Consider the following 19,792-nt stretch of genomic DNA (forward strand, 5'->3'; position numbering starts at 1 on the left):
TACTAAATTTAAAAAGCCCATTTTGTTGTATTCATTATTATATGCTATGTCATCAGGGAGCTACGCAGTGGGCTATACCCGAAAGCGTAAAAGCAGTAAATCTGCATTTGTGTAAAGTAATTGAAATCAGAAAGTGTTTAAGTAGAAGCGTATTAGATAATAACGTCAGAGTGGTCTTGTGGATAACCGATCGCTTCAAAATGCAAAGGTATCGGGTTCGATTCCAGGCTATAAATTAGTTGATTCCTGTTGAAGAGCAGGACTGCATACAACTCATATTTTGTAATTCAAAAATCTAAATATATTTCATAGATATTTAAATATTTTTTAAATCAATTTTCTCAGACCCGCTAAGCTCCACCCTAAAATCATGCTCCAGATCTTATTCATCTTGTGACATCATCTGTCGATCATTTGTGAGCTAACAAGAGACAGTGGTATATGTAGCTTCATCAGAGCTGACTAACTGTTTACAATAGACCATATAACACCAACATGGGAGTTGCTATGTCAGACGTAATGTAAATGTAGTGTTGATTTTCAACCCTTTTAGCCCTTTTTTCTGACCGTAAAAGTATACATTGTAATGGTATTATTTTAATTGATCGAATTTATTCCCTTTTTTGTGAAGGAGAAAACTATGAATAAAAGAACTCGAAATTGTAAATTATGTAATCATGCTTTTTTCATCTTCGTGAACTCAATATATAGTTTCCGACAATAAGCCCACCACGGAATACTTTTTTGCCATCACACCAATTAACCTTCCCCCCCCCCCCCCAAAAAAAAAAAAAAAATCAGTTCAATTAAATTAAGTATCATCATTGCGGCTGAAAGTTATTCGAAGGACGAAAGGTATAGTTTCAGTTGGCGGAAAAACAGTTTTCATAACAGCATACAGACAGGCCATTCGGATGTCGAAGTGATACAAACTGAATTTTGTAATTGTTTCTGTCATGATCATTTGTCTTAGTTTGGTTGCGTTTCAGAACAAGTAGGCCTCATTAACTTTTGGCGGAAAATAATGGATACTTTTTAAAGTAGCCTTGGAGGACCTTCATCGTATTGTTTTGGGTCATACAAATTCACGAAAAAGGAAAACTTTTCCTTACTGATTATCTTTCATTCATATCATAAAACAAAAATTCACCAACCGTCAAACTTTAAAGGCAATGCGTAGCAGGCAGGCGGCCTCTATTCACCATATTTCTTGGCAGTCAGCTAGGTAAAACAAACAAACAAACATAACCTAACCTAACCTAACCTAACCTAACCTAACCTAACCTAACCTAACCTAACCTAATCGACAATGACAGGAAATATTCTCCTAAATCCCTGACAAACATTTCTGGCACTTACATTATAATTATTTGCTGTATAGGTGTGTATATTATTCGTGTAAAGTAGTTAGATTTTGTTTCCTGTTATCTTTATAATGAGAGGGTGTATCTTTACGTGTACACATTAAAATACAGCGCATAGAAAAACACGAAGTTATGTTTGCACTGACGAGGAGAATGAATGTCTATTGACATTGTCAAACTGTTCAAACTTTTACCAGTCGAGTGTCACTTACAGCTCTTACAAACAAAACGGGACTAAAAGAAAGTTAACTGGACCAGCAAGGTCACACAGCCAGGAGGGTTTTTAAATAATCGATAACAAACGTAACCATGGGCGAACTGGGCCAGGGGATGCAGACCCCCCCCCCCCCCCACTGCCCCTTCCCGCACCTACGGTATTTTTAGTTCCAATATTCGGGCAACCGCCACCTCAGATTGGGGGAGTGATCTAAATGCCCGACAATCATCACATTCGGCCGGCGAGCGAGATGCTTCAATAGATTATATTCGGGGGGGGGGGGGTGCCCAAATATGTAATTTCTTGAACTTAGTACAACAAGTGTGAAGTTTTTGCGCACCCGCTTCACTCACGCGGGGAAAATTGAAAAAAACTGAAGCGCTGCTATTCGGGCAAAAGGCATAGTACGCCTGTGAACTTTACATCAAGATGATGTATTTTACTCCCGACTCCCCCCCCCCCCCCCCTCACTCCGGGGTCAGAATGACCGCATGCGTGTTACCAAAATGTCCGGTAAAGGGGTACTTTTCGTGCGACAAAGTCCGGCCCGAGAATTGTAAAAAAGGGGTGTATTTGACTTTTCACCCGAAGATTTCTTTAAAAAGGGGTGATTTTTTCTTCTTTCTCTCATCTCTTTGGACTCCTGAGAAATTATTCCGAATTTAGGTTCAAGTGGTTTGTAACCAGGGACCGCGGAACCCTTTTCTGACGGGTCTATGGGGGTTAGGACAATGATGGAAAGTCTAATATTATATCCCCTTCTGTAGCATTAGCCTTAATTTCAACGACTTAAATTCCAGGCTTAATTCATATAGCATAAAAAATGGATGGATAAACCTCGATACAGAATCACAAAGTTGTATACGGCTCCATTTCTTTTGATCTACTGCTTTCTTCATTTTCCTTCTTGCAAATCTCTCTTTCTGTTTGTATTTTCTCAATCACTCCCTCTCTACTAATTTATATCTTGATCATTCCCAATTTGCTTTTTTCTCTCTGGGGATTGCCATCTTCCTCTTTTTTTCTCTCCCCAATCGTTCCTTATCACTCACCCCATTTCGCATCCTCTCTTCACTAGCTACCTCTTTTTAATTTCATCCTACATTCTCTTTCTCATATTATCTCAATTTTTCTCTCTTTTACTCTTTAAATGCTCTACTTTGTTTCTCTCATTTTCTTTTCCTTCCCTCCCGACTGCCATTCTCTTTCCATCCTCAAATACTTGATTCAGAAAAGCAAATAAAATCTGAAAATGTAATAAAACAAAATTATAACGATTCATATAATTGAAGCTGCTTTAATACTCTCCATACACAGTCGAGTCCTTCTTGGAAGAAACCACAAACAAATCCTATAATTCTTTCGTATGAACACTAACATTTTAAAAAAATTAATCCATCTGCAATTCTGCACCATATATCAGCTTATTTCATTCAGTTAAAGCTGAATACACAAGTCATAATCTAATATTTTATGACAGAGAATTTTAGTACTCTAATATTCTGAATCAGGAGTAAGAAAGGGGGCTGACCTCAATAGAAGTTTAATTCATAGTTTGACCATCATTATAACTACCGGTATGAAAGCATCACAACCTTCATATAATCGGAAGAGTACTCAATTTATAACACTAGCATCACCTTTGTATCCAAGATCTTCTCAAGATTTTTTTTTTAAGACAAAAAAGTAATGAAACCACCCATCCAGGGGGGCATTTCACAAAACTTGTCATCAGTGACAAATGACAGTTTTTGTTATAAGCTACTGAAATCCTTGCTCCTAATTGGTTATCATCAGATTTGTCACTGATTTTTGTCATTTGTCATTGAAAAAAAAGGCTTTGTGAACCCCCCCCCCCCCAGGGCAAAAGTGATTGTTTTGCTGTGAATCCACCTGATTTAGAAGAAAAGTGAACACACACCTGTGGCTCCTTCAGAAATGAAGCAGTAAACTGGGGGCGTTTCACAAAGCCTTTTTTCAATAACAAATGACAAAAATCAGTGACAAATCTGCTGATAACCAATCAGAAGCAAGGATTTAGTTTTGTGAAACGCTCCCCTGGTGCAAACAATTTGCAACTGCTTGCACCAATGGACCTACATGTAATCACTGAGCTCTGTGTTAAAACATACAGAAATGCGAAGATAACTACAATAATGACTTCTTATATTTAAAAAAATGCCAGGGTTTAATGCGTCATTTGTGAATGAGGATTCACTCTCACATCAGGGAGTACATGTTGCCTTCTCTTTTATGACATGACAAGTTTCATATCAATAGCAAGACAGCCAAGCAGCTTTATGAATTTTGGAAATTCAAATACAAAATGTGAGAGATTGGTGTGTGGTCACGCCATTAGACAAGGCATTTTATACACATTCAGCATAGTGTAAAATATATAAAGGGAAAATATAATCTTTTACCACACACTATTTATTGTACATGTATTTTGAAGTTGGATCATAAGTGAATGACGACATATCATCTTGGGGCAAATACAGGAGAGAGGTGATTCTGTCACCTTTCAAAGTCACCTTTATAGATATGAAATGTTATGTCAACTGTTTTTCATGCTATAATCATCACATGCTGTATCATGGCAGTTTTGTAAATTGGTACTTGACTCTTTGACAGTCTGGTTACGTGCATAGCAAGAAAGCTCATGAAGTGTCTAAATTCAACAGTGGGTGGGCACTGGGTCAAGAATAACATCTCTTTGTTGGGATTTACCTAAACCTCAAAGAAGGCCAATGGTACTTGAATTTAACACAGCAAATAAATTCTCTCCTATGGTTACATGCATTTAGTACAACACCATGAAAAAAAGACAATCAACAACAAACCAAAGGGATGGACTGTAAAATTGTCTAAATCATAGTGAAATTACCCTGAATTGTACAATGTATCATCCTCAAGCATATAATGTATGCTACTAAATAGACTTTTACATGTATTTAACATGGTTCATTACATTACATGTAAAGAAATAGGAAAAACTTACAATTATTCAGAGTCCTCAAACCACTTGTCTTCCCTGGTATATCAATGGGATTCCATTCAGAATAAGCAAGGAAAAAAGTTCCATTATACAATTTTCCTAACAATTTCAGATTGAACTCTAAAAGGTAAATGTAAAACTTTAAGACAGGGAACAGATCAAGACATTCCTTACAGGAACACATGATGTCTTGTGACCATCAGTCAAACTAACTAGTCATAACATCACTCAGTAACTACAAAAGCCCATGTACAGCTCTTGTATGTAACTCAACTCCATTCATCCAATAAGCCAGTTCACGGTTGCAGTCTGAGCATGAGCAGATAAAGGTCATTGCAGAACAAATTTTGAAATACACGGAGACGAAATACTGGATACGTGTTCATGAAAGTTATGTAACATTATTCATTCATGCACATTCAGTGCCATCCATGATACACAGGTGGAAGTATTCTTTGAAAAGGGGAAACAAAGGCTATTTATATAGCACCTCCATCGCTGTAGGAGTGATTATTTCAAAATGTAAAAAGTGGGACCTCTTCATGTTTTTAAGATCTGTGGATATTCGGGGTCATTGCAGTAATGTGCTAACCGTGAACTGGTCTATTCCTTGGACTCTTGCTGGTAAATAGTAATTCACATAAGATGTGAAACACAATTCGCATATCTGCTTATCATCAAACTGATGTTCCTTTCTTCTGATTTTGTAATTCCTGTAAAAGACTTTGATTAAACAAAGTTTTGGTGATTGTCTGTACCCCAAAGATAACACGGTTACTCCTGACCTTTCTTCTATGCTCGGTCACACACAATAACTATACATGGGCCTACCAATCAGAGCCCATATTCACAAGACCTTACTATTAAAACTGGTTGTCAACTAATTACATATGCTTTACAACATACAGTCAAACCTGTCTATAGCGACCGCCCAAGGGAAACACAAAAAGTGGTCTGTGAAGACAGGTGGCCTTTGTACACAGGTTCCTTTAGTACATGTTTCAATGAGAAACCATTTTCAAGGGAAACAACAAATATGGTCTTTGTAGACAGGTGGTCACTAAAGAAGGTTTGACTGTAGTTAGTTAGTATAGAACTAGACTCGGTAAGGTTATATGAATACGGGCCTTGATGATTGAATCAAGAGTGCTTTACTTAGTGACTTCATGCATAGCATGCGCCAGGTAGGCATTGTTATTCGATGAGATCCCAGCTACCGAGATTCGCCCATCCTTTGTCAGGTAGATGGAGAAGTCCTTGGTCAGACGCTCAACCTGAAAACAAAAATATACAATTGGAAGAAATAAATCAAAACATGCACAATTGGAATGACAATAGGTACATGTACATCCTCGGCAAGCAATCTGACACATGGTGAATGACATGAATGACCCTTGACCTTTGTAGATACTACGTCCCTTTTGCAGCCAACATCAAATTCTGTAGAACTTTGCAGAAATTATGAATATGTCATGTATGTCCTATCTGTGAAATTTAAACGTTAGCAGTGTCCTAATATTCAAATTATGCAAGGAAACCTGTTTACTTGCTAGACTTCACTGTCAGACACTATTGAGTGACTGACTGGCTATTTTTTCTTCTTTGGTAATAACATACATAAAATGAGCTGTAAAGGGTACATGGGCATTTGTCTACATAAATAACCGACTTCTTCCAATGGCCAAAATTAAACTGATTGAATCTTTGCACAGCATAAAACGTATGACCATTCAGTACAATGGTCTGAAAATCAGACTATTACTTACTGGCTCTATAGCTCTTAAGTCGATTTGACAACTAATAGTCGTTATTTTCCCACTTAAAGACATTTTCAAGCCCTCTTTTTTTAGGGAAGTTCTAAATTAGTATTATCTTTCAAATGCCGTTGGAATTTAACCTTTTCATTTTTTGGGCCTGCAAATGGGACATAGTACCTTTAACAGAATGGGAATACAAGTTATGTATGTTGTAGTAGTGGTAGATGGAGACTGATGTGGCTAACTTATGATGCAAAAGGCTAATCTGCTACAAGGTTCATATATGCCATTCTTTCAAGACAGTTCTCTTGACAATTCTTGAGTTACTGCTATATTGAAATAGTGGTTAAAACAATCTGGCATTCTAGCAGAGCAATTTGACATCTTTAGTGGTGAAAGTAAGGTTCCTTTTATGCGTGTTATTGCATACATGCCAACATTTGAAAATCAGAAATCTGTACAAATTATGAATTTTCAAAAAAAAGAGGAACAATCCTAACTCTCCTATTCAATACTACAGACAAATTTGTACAGGAAGAGGAACACCTGCATTAAAATGATAATTATCTTCTCCCAAAAAGAGGAATGTTCCTCTTTAATCTGAACAGTTGGCATGTATGTTATTGTATCTGAAAGCCTTTAACAGATGAGTACTGACCTGATCAGGATTAAGACCGGTAAAACAGAACATGCCAATCTGATCTGTGATGTGTTGCCAATTGTGCGTAGATCCTTCCTTCTGCAAATTGGCAACAAGCTGCTCTCTCATAGAGATGATACGTCCAGACATCTGGCGTAGTTCACCCAACCTGTAATACAATAGATTGAGCTTAATGTACATGTACAATACAATGTTACAGCATTATCACTGATGGCTCAATGGTAGAGCAGTGGTCATGTACCCGGGAGGACCCGGGTTAAAAAAAAAACAATTTGATGCACTAGTGCCCTTTGGTAAGACATTTATCCTCATTACCAAGTCCTTCGAGAGGACTTAAAGCAGTTGGTCCCCTGGTTGCTTACTTACAAGCATACACATGATATCTCAGCAGTCAGGGGGGTGTTTCATGAAGCTTTTCGTAAAGTTACGCATGACTTTACGAATGACTTAAATAAGAAAAGCCAAATGGGATGCTAAATCATTTTTAACTGCATCAACTAAAGTTCAACTGTGCAGACGTAGATTAATATTCTTATTATAACAAACATTTTTAATGCATTTTTGCCATAATTTAATTGAGGTTATTGGAAATATAGTCACACTTTGTTAAAACATCAAGAAAAACTTTTGGCATCCCATCTAGCACTTCATATTCAAGTCGTTTGTAAAGTCATGAGTAACTTTGAGAACAGCTTTATGAAACACCCCCAGGTAAGACAAACAAACAAATTGGCATCACCCTGGGATGGGAACTTAATCACTGTCACCATTAAGTCTCTCATCAAAGTAAAACTGATTGGATTGTGCAGGTGGAACCGTCTTGAAAGAAGAGTGTAGTGGGTTCTTTTCATATTATTTTCATAAGTGCTTTGTATCTTCTTTCAAGAAAAGGTGCAATAGGAATGTTTCATCACTATTATCATTATAAGGTAGTGACTCCTCGAAACAAGGGACCTAAGCTTAATATCCAAATTGTTTCCCACTGCAACCTAGCTCGCATCTAAGGAAAAGGGAAGGGGCATGTGTAACTAAGACTCAATATTGTCTGTACATTTACACTCACCACAATTCATATAGCTCTGGTGTATTGAGGATAGTTGATGCTATCCTAGCTCCATTGAGAGGTGGATTAGAGTACATGGGTCTGATCAAGATCTTGATTTGTGATTCGACTCTCTTGGCTTCCTCAGCTGATGAACAGAGTACTGTAAAACCTCCAACTCGCTCACCTACACACACACACACACAAAACATCAAGTAATCCGATATTAGTAGTTATCTATTTCATTTCATCCTTGTGTATTGTTGAACATTTTAAGCTGTAGGATCGTACATGTTTGTAGAGAAATGACATACTATGTAGTCAACCTGTAATGAAATGTGTACCTTGAAACATGATCATTTCATCATACAATTAACATCACACAAAATAACCACCCCCCCCCCCAAAAAAAAAAAAAAATAAATAAATAAATAAATAAATAAATAAATAAATAAATAAAAATTCCTCAGAAACCTAAGCAATTTGTCTTGATCATTCTGCATTCTATTTGCAAGATGTAAAATAATGAATAGTGATGCTTACCATAGAGACCCATGTTTTTAGCGAATGATTGTGAGAGGACTAGGGAGTGTCCTTCATCCATGAAGTAACGTACTGGCCAGGCATCTTTGTCCAGACTACCTGATGCAAACCCTTGGTAAGCCATGTCAAAGAAAGGAAACAACTTCCTGTCCTGTGAGAGATAATAAAGAATACTTTATTAAAAAGAAAAAGAAGATTTGATTGTCTGATGTGATAAGAGAGAGAGAGAGAGAGAGAGAGAGGGGGGGGGGGGGAGGGGAGAGCAATCACTTTCAATACCTCTCAAGTAATCTGCTTCTCACATTCTCATTCTTATGAAACTATTTCTAGAATAATATTTCCAAATTGACAACAAAATTATAATTACAAATGAAATTATGATAAGACAGAATTTGACTGAAAATATTTAAATTGAAGTTAAATTGAGCCATTTTCAAGTTGTACACCTGAATCATGTATCAGCTACTTATTAAAACTTGTTAGATATACGTAAAATCTCAAGACGGGCGGAGGATAGAGTTGTGCTATGAACCTGTGCCTGTTCGAGTCACCTTGTTTGATGGAGTCTCCATGGCGTCTGAGAACATTTTCTGAAATATTAAATTCAATGTAATACTTTCTTTGTTATTTCATTTCATAGCATGAAATCCCTGAAAGTTTTTAAACTGTTTCACACAACTCACCCGCAAACTCTAGAACAATATATTTTGAGTTTGTAAGAACATACCTTAACAATCTTTGACAGCTCCTTCCATTGTTCTTGCTGTAAAATGTAATGAAATACAGAAAACATCAATGGATATGTATTACAGATTACTTTTTACAGCATGATAAAGTAACATTCAAGAAAACATGTCAGTACAAACGCATTAGAAATTATCACAGTAATCATCACTTTCATGCAATTACGATTCCTACTACTCTCACTAATAGTATTGCACTCATTAGTTCAATTCAATTCAATAAGAAGACAAACTTCAGGTTTCAAATTCCTCTGAAAAGAGGAGAATATATGACAGAAAATTGTGTAAAAAGAATCAATGGCTCAACATGGCTACCCCTATTTTGTAGTTTTTTTAAATTAATTATAAAATTATTTTTGTTCCTTCGTTCTTACAAGATACAGTTCGAAGTGTAAAATCTAAAAAGAAAAAAAAAAATCCTCTAGAACTTCATTAACTTCAGTATATCTTATGACTTGTAATTGCCTCTATTTCCATAGGTATTTTATTTTGTAACCCCCCCCCCCCCTTACTGTTTACAAATTGCACACAGTATCATGGCTCTTATCACACAGAGATTGTAGTGACATTGAACTAACCTTGGGATCTACACCTGTAGGGTTGTGTGCACACGCATGGAACAGTATAATGGAGTTCTCTGGGATATTCTGTGGAGTAAAAGGGGAATAACTTGTTTACTTGAAAGACTAGAAGACCTTTAAGCATTGCAAAAATCATTCCAACTCTACTTGAATGGATCTGGGGGGTGTTTCACAAAGATCCTAAGTCTAACTAAAATCTTAGTTGGACTTTAAAATTATGGAGAGCCATTTGTAGCCTTAAAATAAAATATATTCAAAAGCAAAATTTGAATTATTTTAGACTTTTTATAAATTCTACATCAAGAACATGAAATCTCCTTGATAATAGAAAATATGAATGATTTGAATCAACATTGTATGCCTTTAAAAATAACTTTTGAAAAAATGTTCATAGATGCTAACGGCTTTCCATATTTTTTAAGTCCAACTTAGAGATAAGTTCAACTTAGGATCTTTGTGAAACACGCCCCTGGATTAGAGATGTGGTCCTGACACACAATAAAGCATACTTTGTGTTCATGCAATCATTACCAAGTGATTGGCTCTGTGTTATACTACCTACATGTATACATGTATACAGTCAAACCTGTCTATAGCTTCCACCCAAGGGAAACACAAATAATGGTCGTTATGGACAGGTGGTTGCTAAGACAGGTTTGACTGGATTACATCTTGGAAGAATAAAATGACTTACCAACACAAGGGGAAGTGAGTTGAAGTCATAATGGAAAACATAAGCATTTTTACTCAACAATGGGATGTAACAGTGAAGCAGGACATTAAATCCATTACATATTTATCTAATAGTGTAGTAACAGAATTCTGTATTAACATTTAAAATCTTCATTCTCAAAATGTAGGAATCTATGAACTATAAAATTTACAACAGTGACTGAACCATTATGTTTTCCTCTATTCACTGAAGCTACTTATGATAAAACTACACAAAATTACAACCGAAAAACAACTTTACTTACCGATATATCTTCCATGGCCCCAGCTGCATCAAATCCGCATGTTGCCCTATCATAATAGCGGTAACTTGCCACATCTAAACCAGCATGTCTGTTCATGCAAGCATAAAGAAATACATGTATTTACAGACATTTCAGAATATTACATACCATGAGTTTACATTGCAATGATGGTAAAAGTGTTCCTTCTCATGAAAAAGGGTATTTCCTTTCACCGTAAACAAAGTAGCATAGGAATAATGGAGTAAAGAAAAGAGTAACAGATCCATATTGAAATTTATAAGGGTACTATCAAACTTTATCTTTACTTAATTTTCCTTTTCAAAGTAAAAGAAATGACATAGCAAGAGAAGATTTATTACCACAAGTAAACAGAGATGGAGCACTCCACAGAATGTTATCTTTTATGATTATTTTCATACAAGAAAGAAATGCTTTGTGTGCTTAACAAAAGGGGAAAAACAAATTTAGTAATGTTTGGACAGAAAACAAATTATAATTGTTGATGATCAATTCAATTATACTAATCATTTTATACAAATAACAGCCTTTCCTATCAAAATACTACAAATTATTTGTGAGTTTTAGAATGGCTAATGTGACTGACTCACTTGAAGATTGGTGTGTGGTTACCCCATGATGGTGATGGCAAGTAGACAACCTTGTTACCAGGAAAGAATTTCTGAAGGAAACTACCCCCAACACGAAGAGATCCTGTTCCAGAGATGGTCTGCACAGTAACATTCTGAATAAAACAAAATTATTGATTAAAGTTATGTTAATAATACTACAAGATAAAATTCTTTCAACCCACATACGTACAAAACAGACCTTATAAAAATTCAAAAGTCTTGAGAGTTTTACAAACTCAGTTTTCAATCAACTAGAATGAACGTGGCCCTAGTTTTATTTTATTTGCTTAATTCAATGACATTGCTTTTGTGGCGCACTGTCTTTTTTTGCACATACTCCTGTACATCTCAAGATGAGAAAAAGTCAAACTTCCATGACACAAATAATCCCACAAGAAGGTGAAGTTGGAAGCTTATCAAAATACTTACTCTGCCCTCTGCTAAGTGTTGACTATCCTGCCCAAAGGCCAACTTGGCAGCTCCTTTAGCAAAGTCAGCTAAACCTGTGATAGGCAGATATTCCTTGTCTAGACTCATATTCCTCACTTTGTCCTCCGCCTATTGAAAATAAGGCAAGCTCAAACGTAATTATACAAACAAAATCATCCCATTATTGTGTCTGACCAGCCAAAAATCTAGAGAAATTACTGAACACTTCAGAACTTTTTGTGAGAAAACCAAGCGTGCTGTAAAGTTATCATGAAGACCACTTCTAAAAGGTAAAAAGTAAGACTTTGAATCTCTTCCTGAAGCACTCTTATAAATTGCATCTTATCAAATGTTGTTTGTACAAAGATGCTAGGAATTTCATTGCATTTTCCTTAAAGGCTGATACTATCCATACTGACTAAACATTTCTTTACCAAACTGATAAGAGCAACTTTCTTTCACATCTAGAAAAATAATAAGGGCAGTTGATAAATGTATTTAATTCACTGCACACATCTAAAACATGACCAGAGGCTGGTCAAAAACATCATTTCAGACCAATAAAATGATAAACCTTGCAGCTAGGCTTGCAGCATAATTGGTAAATGTAAAAATGGAATGACTATATTTATACAAATGCATCCACACATCAGTGATCTTGTTTGAAGAGTGTGTGGTTAAGAACATAAAACTTCTTAAAGATTAAAGACCACCATTTTATCTCCAGATCTCCAGAGACTATGCATCTTGGAACAGACTACCAGCCCTCAGAATTGAAGATTTTAATTCTTACCTGTTTGACTGACTGTAGAACAAATGGTTTTCCTTCATCATCACGATATGCACCTACACCAAGATTGATCTTGTTTGTATTGGTATCTCGTTTGAAGGCCTCTGAAACACCAAGGATTGGATCTGGAGGTCCCATCTCAACTCCATCCCACAAGCTAGTCAGAAAGAAAATATAAAAAAAAAAATGTTCTAGTATCGGTAGTAGTATTGGTTTTTGGCTCTATTGCAATTCAAACTTTTAATAATACATACCAAACCAAATTGAGCAATTTGATTCATTCTTTGGGCAACTCTACAATAGATGTATTTTGACATTGTCATGGATATTCAAAGGAATAAAAAATGAACTTGAAGTCTTGAACCATCTTCTTTAAAACTTCAATGTCTATTTTTGTGTTCATACATACTATTCTTTGAATCATCCACAGTTCCACACACAAAACAAATGGGCTTCAGAACTTAGGAAGGCAAAATTCTAAGTTGGAAAAAGTGCCTTGTTGTTAGTTTGAATTGTTAATGTACTACAGTACACATGTGATATTCAAAATTAAAGTCTCCTTCACTATGTCTACTAGGAAACGAACTAACTCGGCCCGTTGCGAATACAGGGCCGAGCTGTCCCGGCATGATTTAATTTGTTATGATTTTTTTCGGATTAGGGTTAGGGTTTAGGGTGGATTTCTTCTTCATCCCTTTGGCTTTGCATGTTGGTTTTCCAGCCTTTCTTAATTTAAGGATGCGGTTTTGGGGGTGATGCAGAGATGCCAACCTCTTGACACAAAAAAAAACAGACCGAGTATCCTAAAAAATCAGATTTTCACGAAAACTTGACGCTACCACTGGCCTGGGGCTCCGGGCCAGTAAAATGTCATAAAAATATTTTACTTTTAAGTACGGTAAAGTAAAATGTTTGCTCTTTCATTAAAATTTAATAAGAAAAATGTAAAGCAAAGTTTTTGTTTGGGTTGCCAGGGTTTACTTGTACATGTTTCTATGCGATTCCGCTGTTTTGGGGGGTTAAAAAAAAAAATGACAGATGAAAAATCTTATTTTAAAGGTACTATGTCCCATTTGCAGGCCAAAAAAATGAAAAAGTTAAATTCCAACTGCATTTGAAAGATAATACTAATTTAGAACTTCCCTGTAAAATGTGGGGCTTGAAAATGTCTTCAAGTGGGAAAATAACGACTATTAGTTGTCAAATCGACTTTAGGGCTATAGAGCCCAAAAGTAATAGTCTTGATTTTCAGACAATTGTACCGAATGGCCATACGTTTTATGCTGCGCAAAGATTCAATCAGTTTAATCTTGGCCATCACAAGAAGTGGGTTATTGATGTAGACAAATGCTCATGTACCTTTTACAACTCTTTTCAAGTATGTTATTACCAAAGAAGAAAAAAAAAGCCAGTCAGTCACTCAATAGTGTCTGACAGTGAAGTCTAGCAAGTAAACGTGTTTCCTTGCATAATTTGAATATGAGGACACTGCTAACGTTAAAATTTCACAGATAGGACATACATGTCATATTCATAATTCCTGCAAAGTTCTACAGCATTTGAGGTTGGCTGCAAAAGGGACATAGTACCTTTAAGAGGTGATATCGTATTATCATATTTCACTCTTATTATCGAACTAAATCTGAATTAATCGTACTGGTTGGCATCTCTGGGTGATACAGAGTGTCGCTGATGACCTTGTCTTGCTTGTGTCGTGCCGACCAGGAGTCAAAGAGTGGATCACGGACACACAGGGATGGCTTGCGTGACAACGTGTAGTATTCAATGATCAGCGAGAAGAATGCTTCGATCATATTACTTCCTGCTACCGCCTCGAGATTACGCCAAAGGATCTCACTCAAGTCCCCCTCGAAACTTCCGATGCTGGTGCCATTAATGCGCCAGAAGTGATCTTTTGCGTGTTTTCAACTACCCTCTATTGTATTGGTGTGTACTGTCTTCTCCTCCCCCGTCGCTAGCTCTCTGTAGACCTGCACATAGGCATGTGTGTGCTCCAAGGAGAAATGCCAGTAACCCCTCTCATTCAAAGTGGAATAGGCTCTCCACCCGTCGGTGTAGATCGTGGTGCCTTTCTCTACGTGCCTCTTGATGAGGGGCATGAGGGTAGCCTCATCTCTCTTTTCTTGTCTGCTGGGTAGAGGATGATTCGCTTTGTGGCCCTTTCCACCATTCCCAGGATCCACACTTTCGAACCCCCTCTTGGGTCTCCTCGATGGTATTTGCACCGACGGCCGAACAAACTTTCATCAATCTCCATCTCTCCACGAAACATCGTTTCTGTGCCTCCAAAATAAAGGCAGTCGACAAATTTCCGACACAGGTCACAAAGGAAATTCGCCCAATCCACTGAAGTGTGTTTGTAGTCCAGTCCAGATTGAATGGCGCATCGATGGAGGGACGATTGAAAAACCCATTCACGGATGAAGACCAAGATATCGCGCACATCAAAGTGGGTTCCTTAAAAAAATTGAATCCTTATGTACCGAGTAAGTCTTTTCGTGTCTCCAAGTGAGGGACCCTTTGCATCTTCAGATCCGGCCACCTTTTTTTTTTGGAGCTGTTTGCAACGCTTTTGCAAAACCTTGTGCAAACTTCTTCTTCTTCTTCTTTGGGTTAAGTCTACCTCCTTTACAGTTGAAGATTCTTGTAGACTGATGAGTGTGTGTGCTTACGAGAGCAAGGTGCATGGTGTAATGCTATTTACATGGTGCAAGTAAAAAGTTCCAGGACTTAGTTGCTGCCTCCCGTCAGGCATTGACGGAAGGCATTGACGGATGAGGCACATACCGTTTCTGATGGCAGGTTGTTCCAACTCCTCACAGTCCTGGGAAAGAAGGACTGCTTATGTTGCTCAGTTCTTGAACGGAGGACTTGGTAGCTATGTGCATGGGCAGTCCTGGAGGGTCTTGTGACAGGGTTGATGTAGGATGCTGTGTCTAGTGCTACCGGGTTGTTTTGGAGCTTGTACATCATCACCAGTTTATTGACAATGCGATGAGGCGGTGATGTTCAGAGCCACTTGTACAACTTTAAGTTAGCGACTGTAATAGTTTACTGTCCCTAACTGAACCATGTTAACACACGCGCGCCTGCACCCAGCGTTGGTACTGTATGCAATTGTGTGTTGCAGTTTGCCGTGAATCCTGTGAGAAAGTGCATATTATAAGTCTTCGTTTTAAGGAAAAATACTCCGAAAAATATAAGAAAATTGACACAAAACAGATAACAAACATAGGTCTAGTCAACTTTAAATCATGATCTTGGATATTTGATGAATATTTAGAAATCTAGATCTAGGCTACTTCACTTTGGGTATGTTTTAGAAGGGTATCTCCACGCCGGAGTTACGGGTCAATAGTTCTTCGGCGGCTTTTATCACGAAAATGCCCTCTTGCCATTGTCAAGATTGCCTAGATCTAGCGGGCTGCCAACAACGTCAACGGCGCGGTCAACTGGGCCGCGGCGCGCGGCAAGCAGTACCGGTGCTCAGCTGGGCCTCCGAGTCGGAGCCCCGCAGAACAGAGTCGGCCTGGCCTTTATTTATGGCACGCATTTGATGACGCGGCGTCAACACCTTCCTACATAAAATCCAAGGATTCATTTCACAAATAATAATACCTTGACTTTGCAGATGCTGTTGATCCGAAAAATCTGACGTTTTTGGATACACATGATTGTAGGAAAGAGGATTTTACTGCTATCTTGAAAGCCATTTTTGACGTCTGCAGTGTATACGTGCACGCCGGAATCACGTAGCCTGAATGATAGTCTTTAAATAGACTTTAATATTGTACCAATAGGAATGATTGATATCTTTCTAAATTTATTTTCAATATATCGTATAAAAAGAGTAATTTTAAATATTATCAAATACTTCTGATAGTTATTCGATATATATTGTAACATAAAGTACACCAATTACTAATTAAAAAATGAGTACAGCCTTGATATTGACTACAACAAAATGTTCACGTTCATTGCGCGTGCCAGCTGACCTGGGATGGAGAAGGTCAACTAACCATACGTACCTGGAGGAGTGGCAGGGGTAAGATGCCAGCCAACCATTCCATGTTCTCCAACTTGAAAAAAAATATAATGACCCTAGTTATACTCTGCTTACGTATATTTACACCATAGGCGTAGACAGGGGGGCACAAGGGGTCACGGCCCCCTATTCAGCCCCCGAAACAAAAAAAAACATAAAAACATGCGGTAGGCCTACCTATAATGCTTCGAACATAATTCATCCCGGCCCATGCCCCCCCCCCGGACGAGCCTTTTCCCCCTAACCCATCCATCCTAGGGCCAGGGGCGTCGCCAAAGGGGGGGGGGTGTGGGGGTGCGACACCCCCCCCCCCACCTGTCGGATATTCAGTCGGTAAAATTGCGCTGCCGTCGGGAAAAAGAGAAAAGGGGAGGGAAAAAAAGAGAGGGAAAAAAAGAGAGGAAAAAAAGAGAGCGAAAGGGAAAGAAAAGAAAGAAAGGAAAAGAAAGGAAGAAAAGAGAAGAAAGAAAGAGAAAAAAGAAAAAGAGGTAAGGAGAGGAAAGAAAGGAAAAGAAAGAAAAGGGAAAAATAAGAAAAAAGAGTGAAAGGGAAACGAAAGAAGAAACGGGGGGGGGGGGGGGCCGGGGTGAAAGAGAGGAGAGAGAGGGGAGGTAAGAGTCTGAGAGAGGAGGAATGGGAGTAAAAGAGAGAACAATGTGAGACTCGCCGGGGTGACATCTCGTCGAGGGAGCAAGAAAGACACGGGTAAATATGTTGCTGTGTCGGGTCAGCTGTGTCGGTATTCTTGCTCGAACTGTGACTACGTATCCGCTGTGACGACTTCGAGAGTGACTACAACTACAATTACTTGTATTTTCTCGAAGTTTCACTTTCCTATAATATCAGCTAAAGAAATCAGAGGTTTAAAATTTTCGGGGAAACTAAATTCAAACAAGGTTTAAGAGTCAACAACCGTACGACGAATCGTCTTCCTTTCTTTATATTGTGAAGAAACACCAAAAAATTCCGCGCTTCGCGCGGAAGGGGAAACTTCATTTAGACGAGTCGAGAACGGTACGACGAAACGTCTTCTGTCTCTAAGAATTTAAGGAAACGTCAAAGCTTTCGCGCTTCGCGCGAGAGGGGAAAACTGAATTCAGATGAATAAGGCTTAATAAGATTCGAAAACGGTACGAGGAATCATCTTCCTTTCTCTATATTGTGATGAAACGCCCAAAATTCCGGGCTTCGCGCGGAAGGGGAAACTTCATTTAGACGAGTCGAGAACGGTACGACGAAACGTCTTCTGTCTCTAAGAATTTAAGGAAACGTCAAAGCTTTCGCGCTTCGCGCGAGAGGTGAAAACTGAATTCAGATGAATAAGGCTTAATAAGATTCGAAAACGGTACGAGGAATCATCTTCCTTTCTCTATATTGTGATGAAACGCCCAAAATTCCGGGCTTCGCGCGGAAGGGGAAAACTTCATTTAGACGAGTCGAGAACGGTACGACGAAACGTCTTCTGTCTCTAAGAATTTAAGGAAACGTCAAAGCTTTCGCGCTTCGCGCGAGAGGGGAAAACTGAATTCAGATGAATAAGGCTTAATAAGATTCGAAAACGGTACGAGGAATCATCTTCCTTTCTCTATATTGTGATGAAACGCCCAAAATTCCGGGCTTCGCGCGGAAGGGAAAAACTTCATTTAGACGAGTCAAGAACGGTACAACAAATCGTCTTCTTTCTCTAATAATTTAAGGAAACGTCAAAGTTTCCGCGCTTTGCGCGAGAGTGGGAAACTTAGTTAAGACAATTAGGGCTTATCAAAAGTCGAAAACGGTACAATGGATCGTGTTCTTTCTCTAATAATTTGAGGACACGTCAAAGCTTTCGCGCTTGACGCGAAAGGGGGAAACTGAATTCAGATGAATAGGGCTTAATAACAATCGAAAACGGTACGAGGAATCGTCTTCCTTTCTCTATATCGAAACGCCAAAAATTCCGCGCTTCGCGCGAAAGGGGAAAACTTCATTTAGGCCTAGACGAGTCGAGAACGGTACGACGAATCGTCTGTTTTTTCTCATAATTTAATGAAATGTCAAAGCTTCCGCGCTTTGCGAGGGAGGGGGGGGGGACTGAATTCAGTAAAAACAGTCGAGAACGGTACAGCGAATCGTCTTCTTTTTTTATCATAATTTAATGAAACGTCAAAACTTTCGCGCTTCATGCGGGAGAGGGAGGGGGGAAACTTCATTCAGCCAAGGATTACCAGTTGAAAACGGTACATTAATCGTCTTCTTTTCCTAATAATTTCAGGAAACGTCTAGGCTTCCGCGCTTTTAATTAAGTGATTCTCTTGCTCACTACCGCCCCTCCCTAAAATAAGATCCTAGCCCCGCGCCTGCATTGAAATATATAGCTATGATGCTGACTAAATTGAAGAAATAATTCGTATATTTATTTCGTCGAGGAAAATTACCATTTTGCGCATATGCAAGTACTATAGATAGTCCATAGAAAAACAGTTTAGCCTTCGGCCCCAGGTTTATACGGTTGAATTTGTAGATATTGGATTTCTTTGTCGGTAATTGGTGGCTAGTTTTGTCGGTAAACGTTGGCCTCTACACCCCCCACTAAAAAAGGTCTGGCGACGCCCCTGCCTAGGGCTGGATAGAGTTTCCGGGGGCTCCGCCCTATCAGGCGGGGCTTTATATGCCCCTATAGACTCCACGCCTTTACTCTTTGCCCCTGAAATTGACCTGTTTTGGGGCCAGGGGGAGCCCCCCCCCCCCTGGATCCGCCACTGCCCCAAGCAACATTACAATATGTCATATATGGAAGAATAATACTATTATATTATAATGTTATCAGCACTCTTTCGAATAAAGTAAGGGGGGGTGGGGGGGGGGGGTAGTGCATGAGCACAATTTTTTTTTTGCCCTCGAAAATTTTAAAATCTCACCCCCCCCCCTTGAGCACAAGGGGAGGGAGCTCGTCTCCAAATAAAGGTAAAACTACGTGTTTTTACCTGTATTCCCCCCCCCCCCCCCCCTGCGG

General features: G+C 38.5%; 1 protein-coding gene across 1 annotated transcript; it reads right to left on the reverse strand.

The window, feature by feature from the left end:
• Window positions 1–5,190: 5,190 nt before the first annotated feature.
• LOC592180 (aspartate aminotransferase, mitochondrial) lies at window positions 5,191–16,516 on the reverse strand. The gene is made up of 11 exons (XM_030976255.1): window positions 16,371–16,516; window positions 12,735–12,888; window positions 11,942–12,070; window positions 11,492–11,625; window positions 10,884–10,971; window positions 9,904–9,972; window positions 9,310–9,345; window positions 8,583–8,733; window positions 8,061–8,226; window positions 6,995–7,145; window positions 5,191–5,853 (listed from the first exon to the last, which is right to left on the reverse strand). The coding sequence occupies exons 1-11, from the start codon at window positions 16,463–16,465 to the stop codon at window positions 5,731–5,733; spliced, it is 1,296 nt and encodes a 431-aa protein (XP_030832115.1). The 5' UTR covers window positions 16,466–16,516; the 3' UTR covers window positions 5,191–5,730.
• Between the last annotated feature and the right edge of the window lie 3,276 nt (window positions 16,517–19,792).

The sequence above is a fragment of the Strongylocentrotus purpuratus genome, unplaced genomic scaffold (assembly GCF_000002235.5).
Source record: "Strongylocentrotus purpuratus isolate Spur 01 unplaced genomic scaffold, Spur_5.0 spur5_scaffold_8, whole genome shotgun sequence".
NCBI classification, from domain to species: Eukaryota; Metazoa; Echinodermata; class Echinoidea; order Camarodonta; family Strongylocentrotidae; genus Strongylocentrotus; species Strongylocentrotus purpuratus.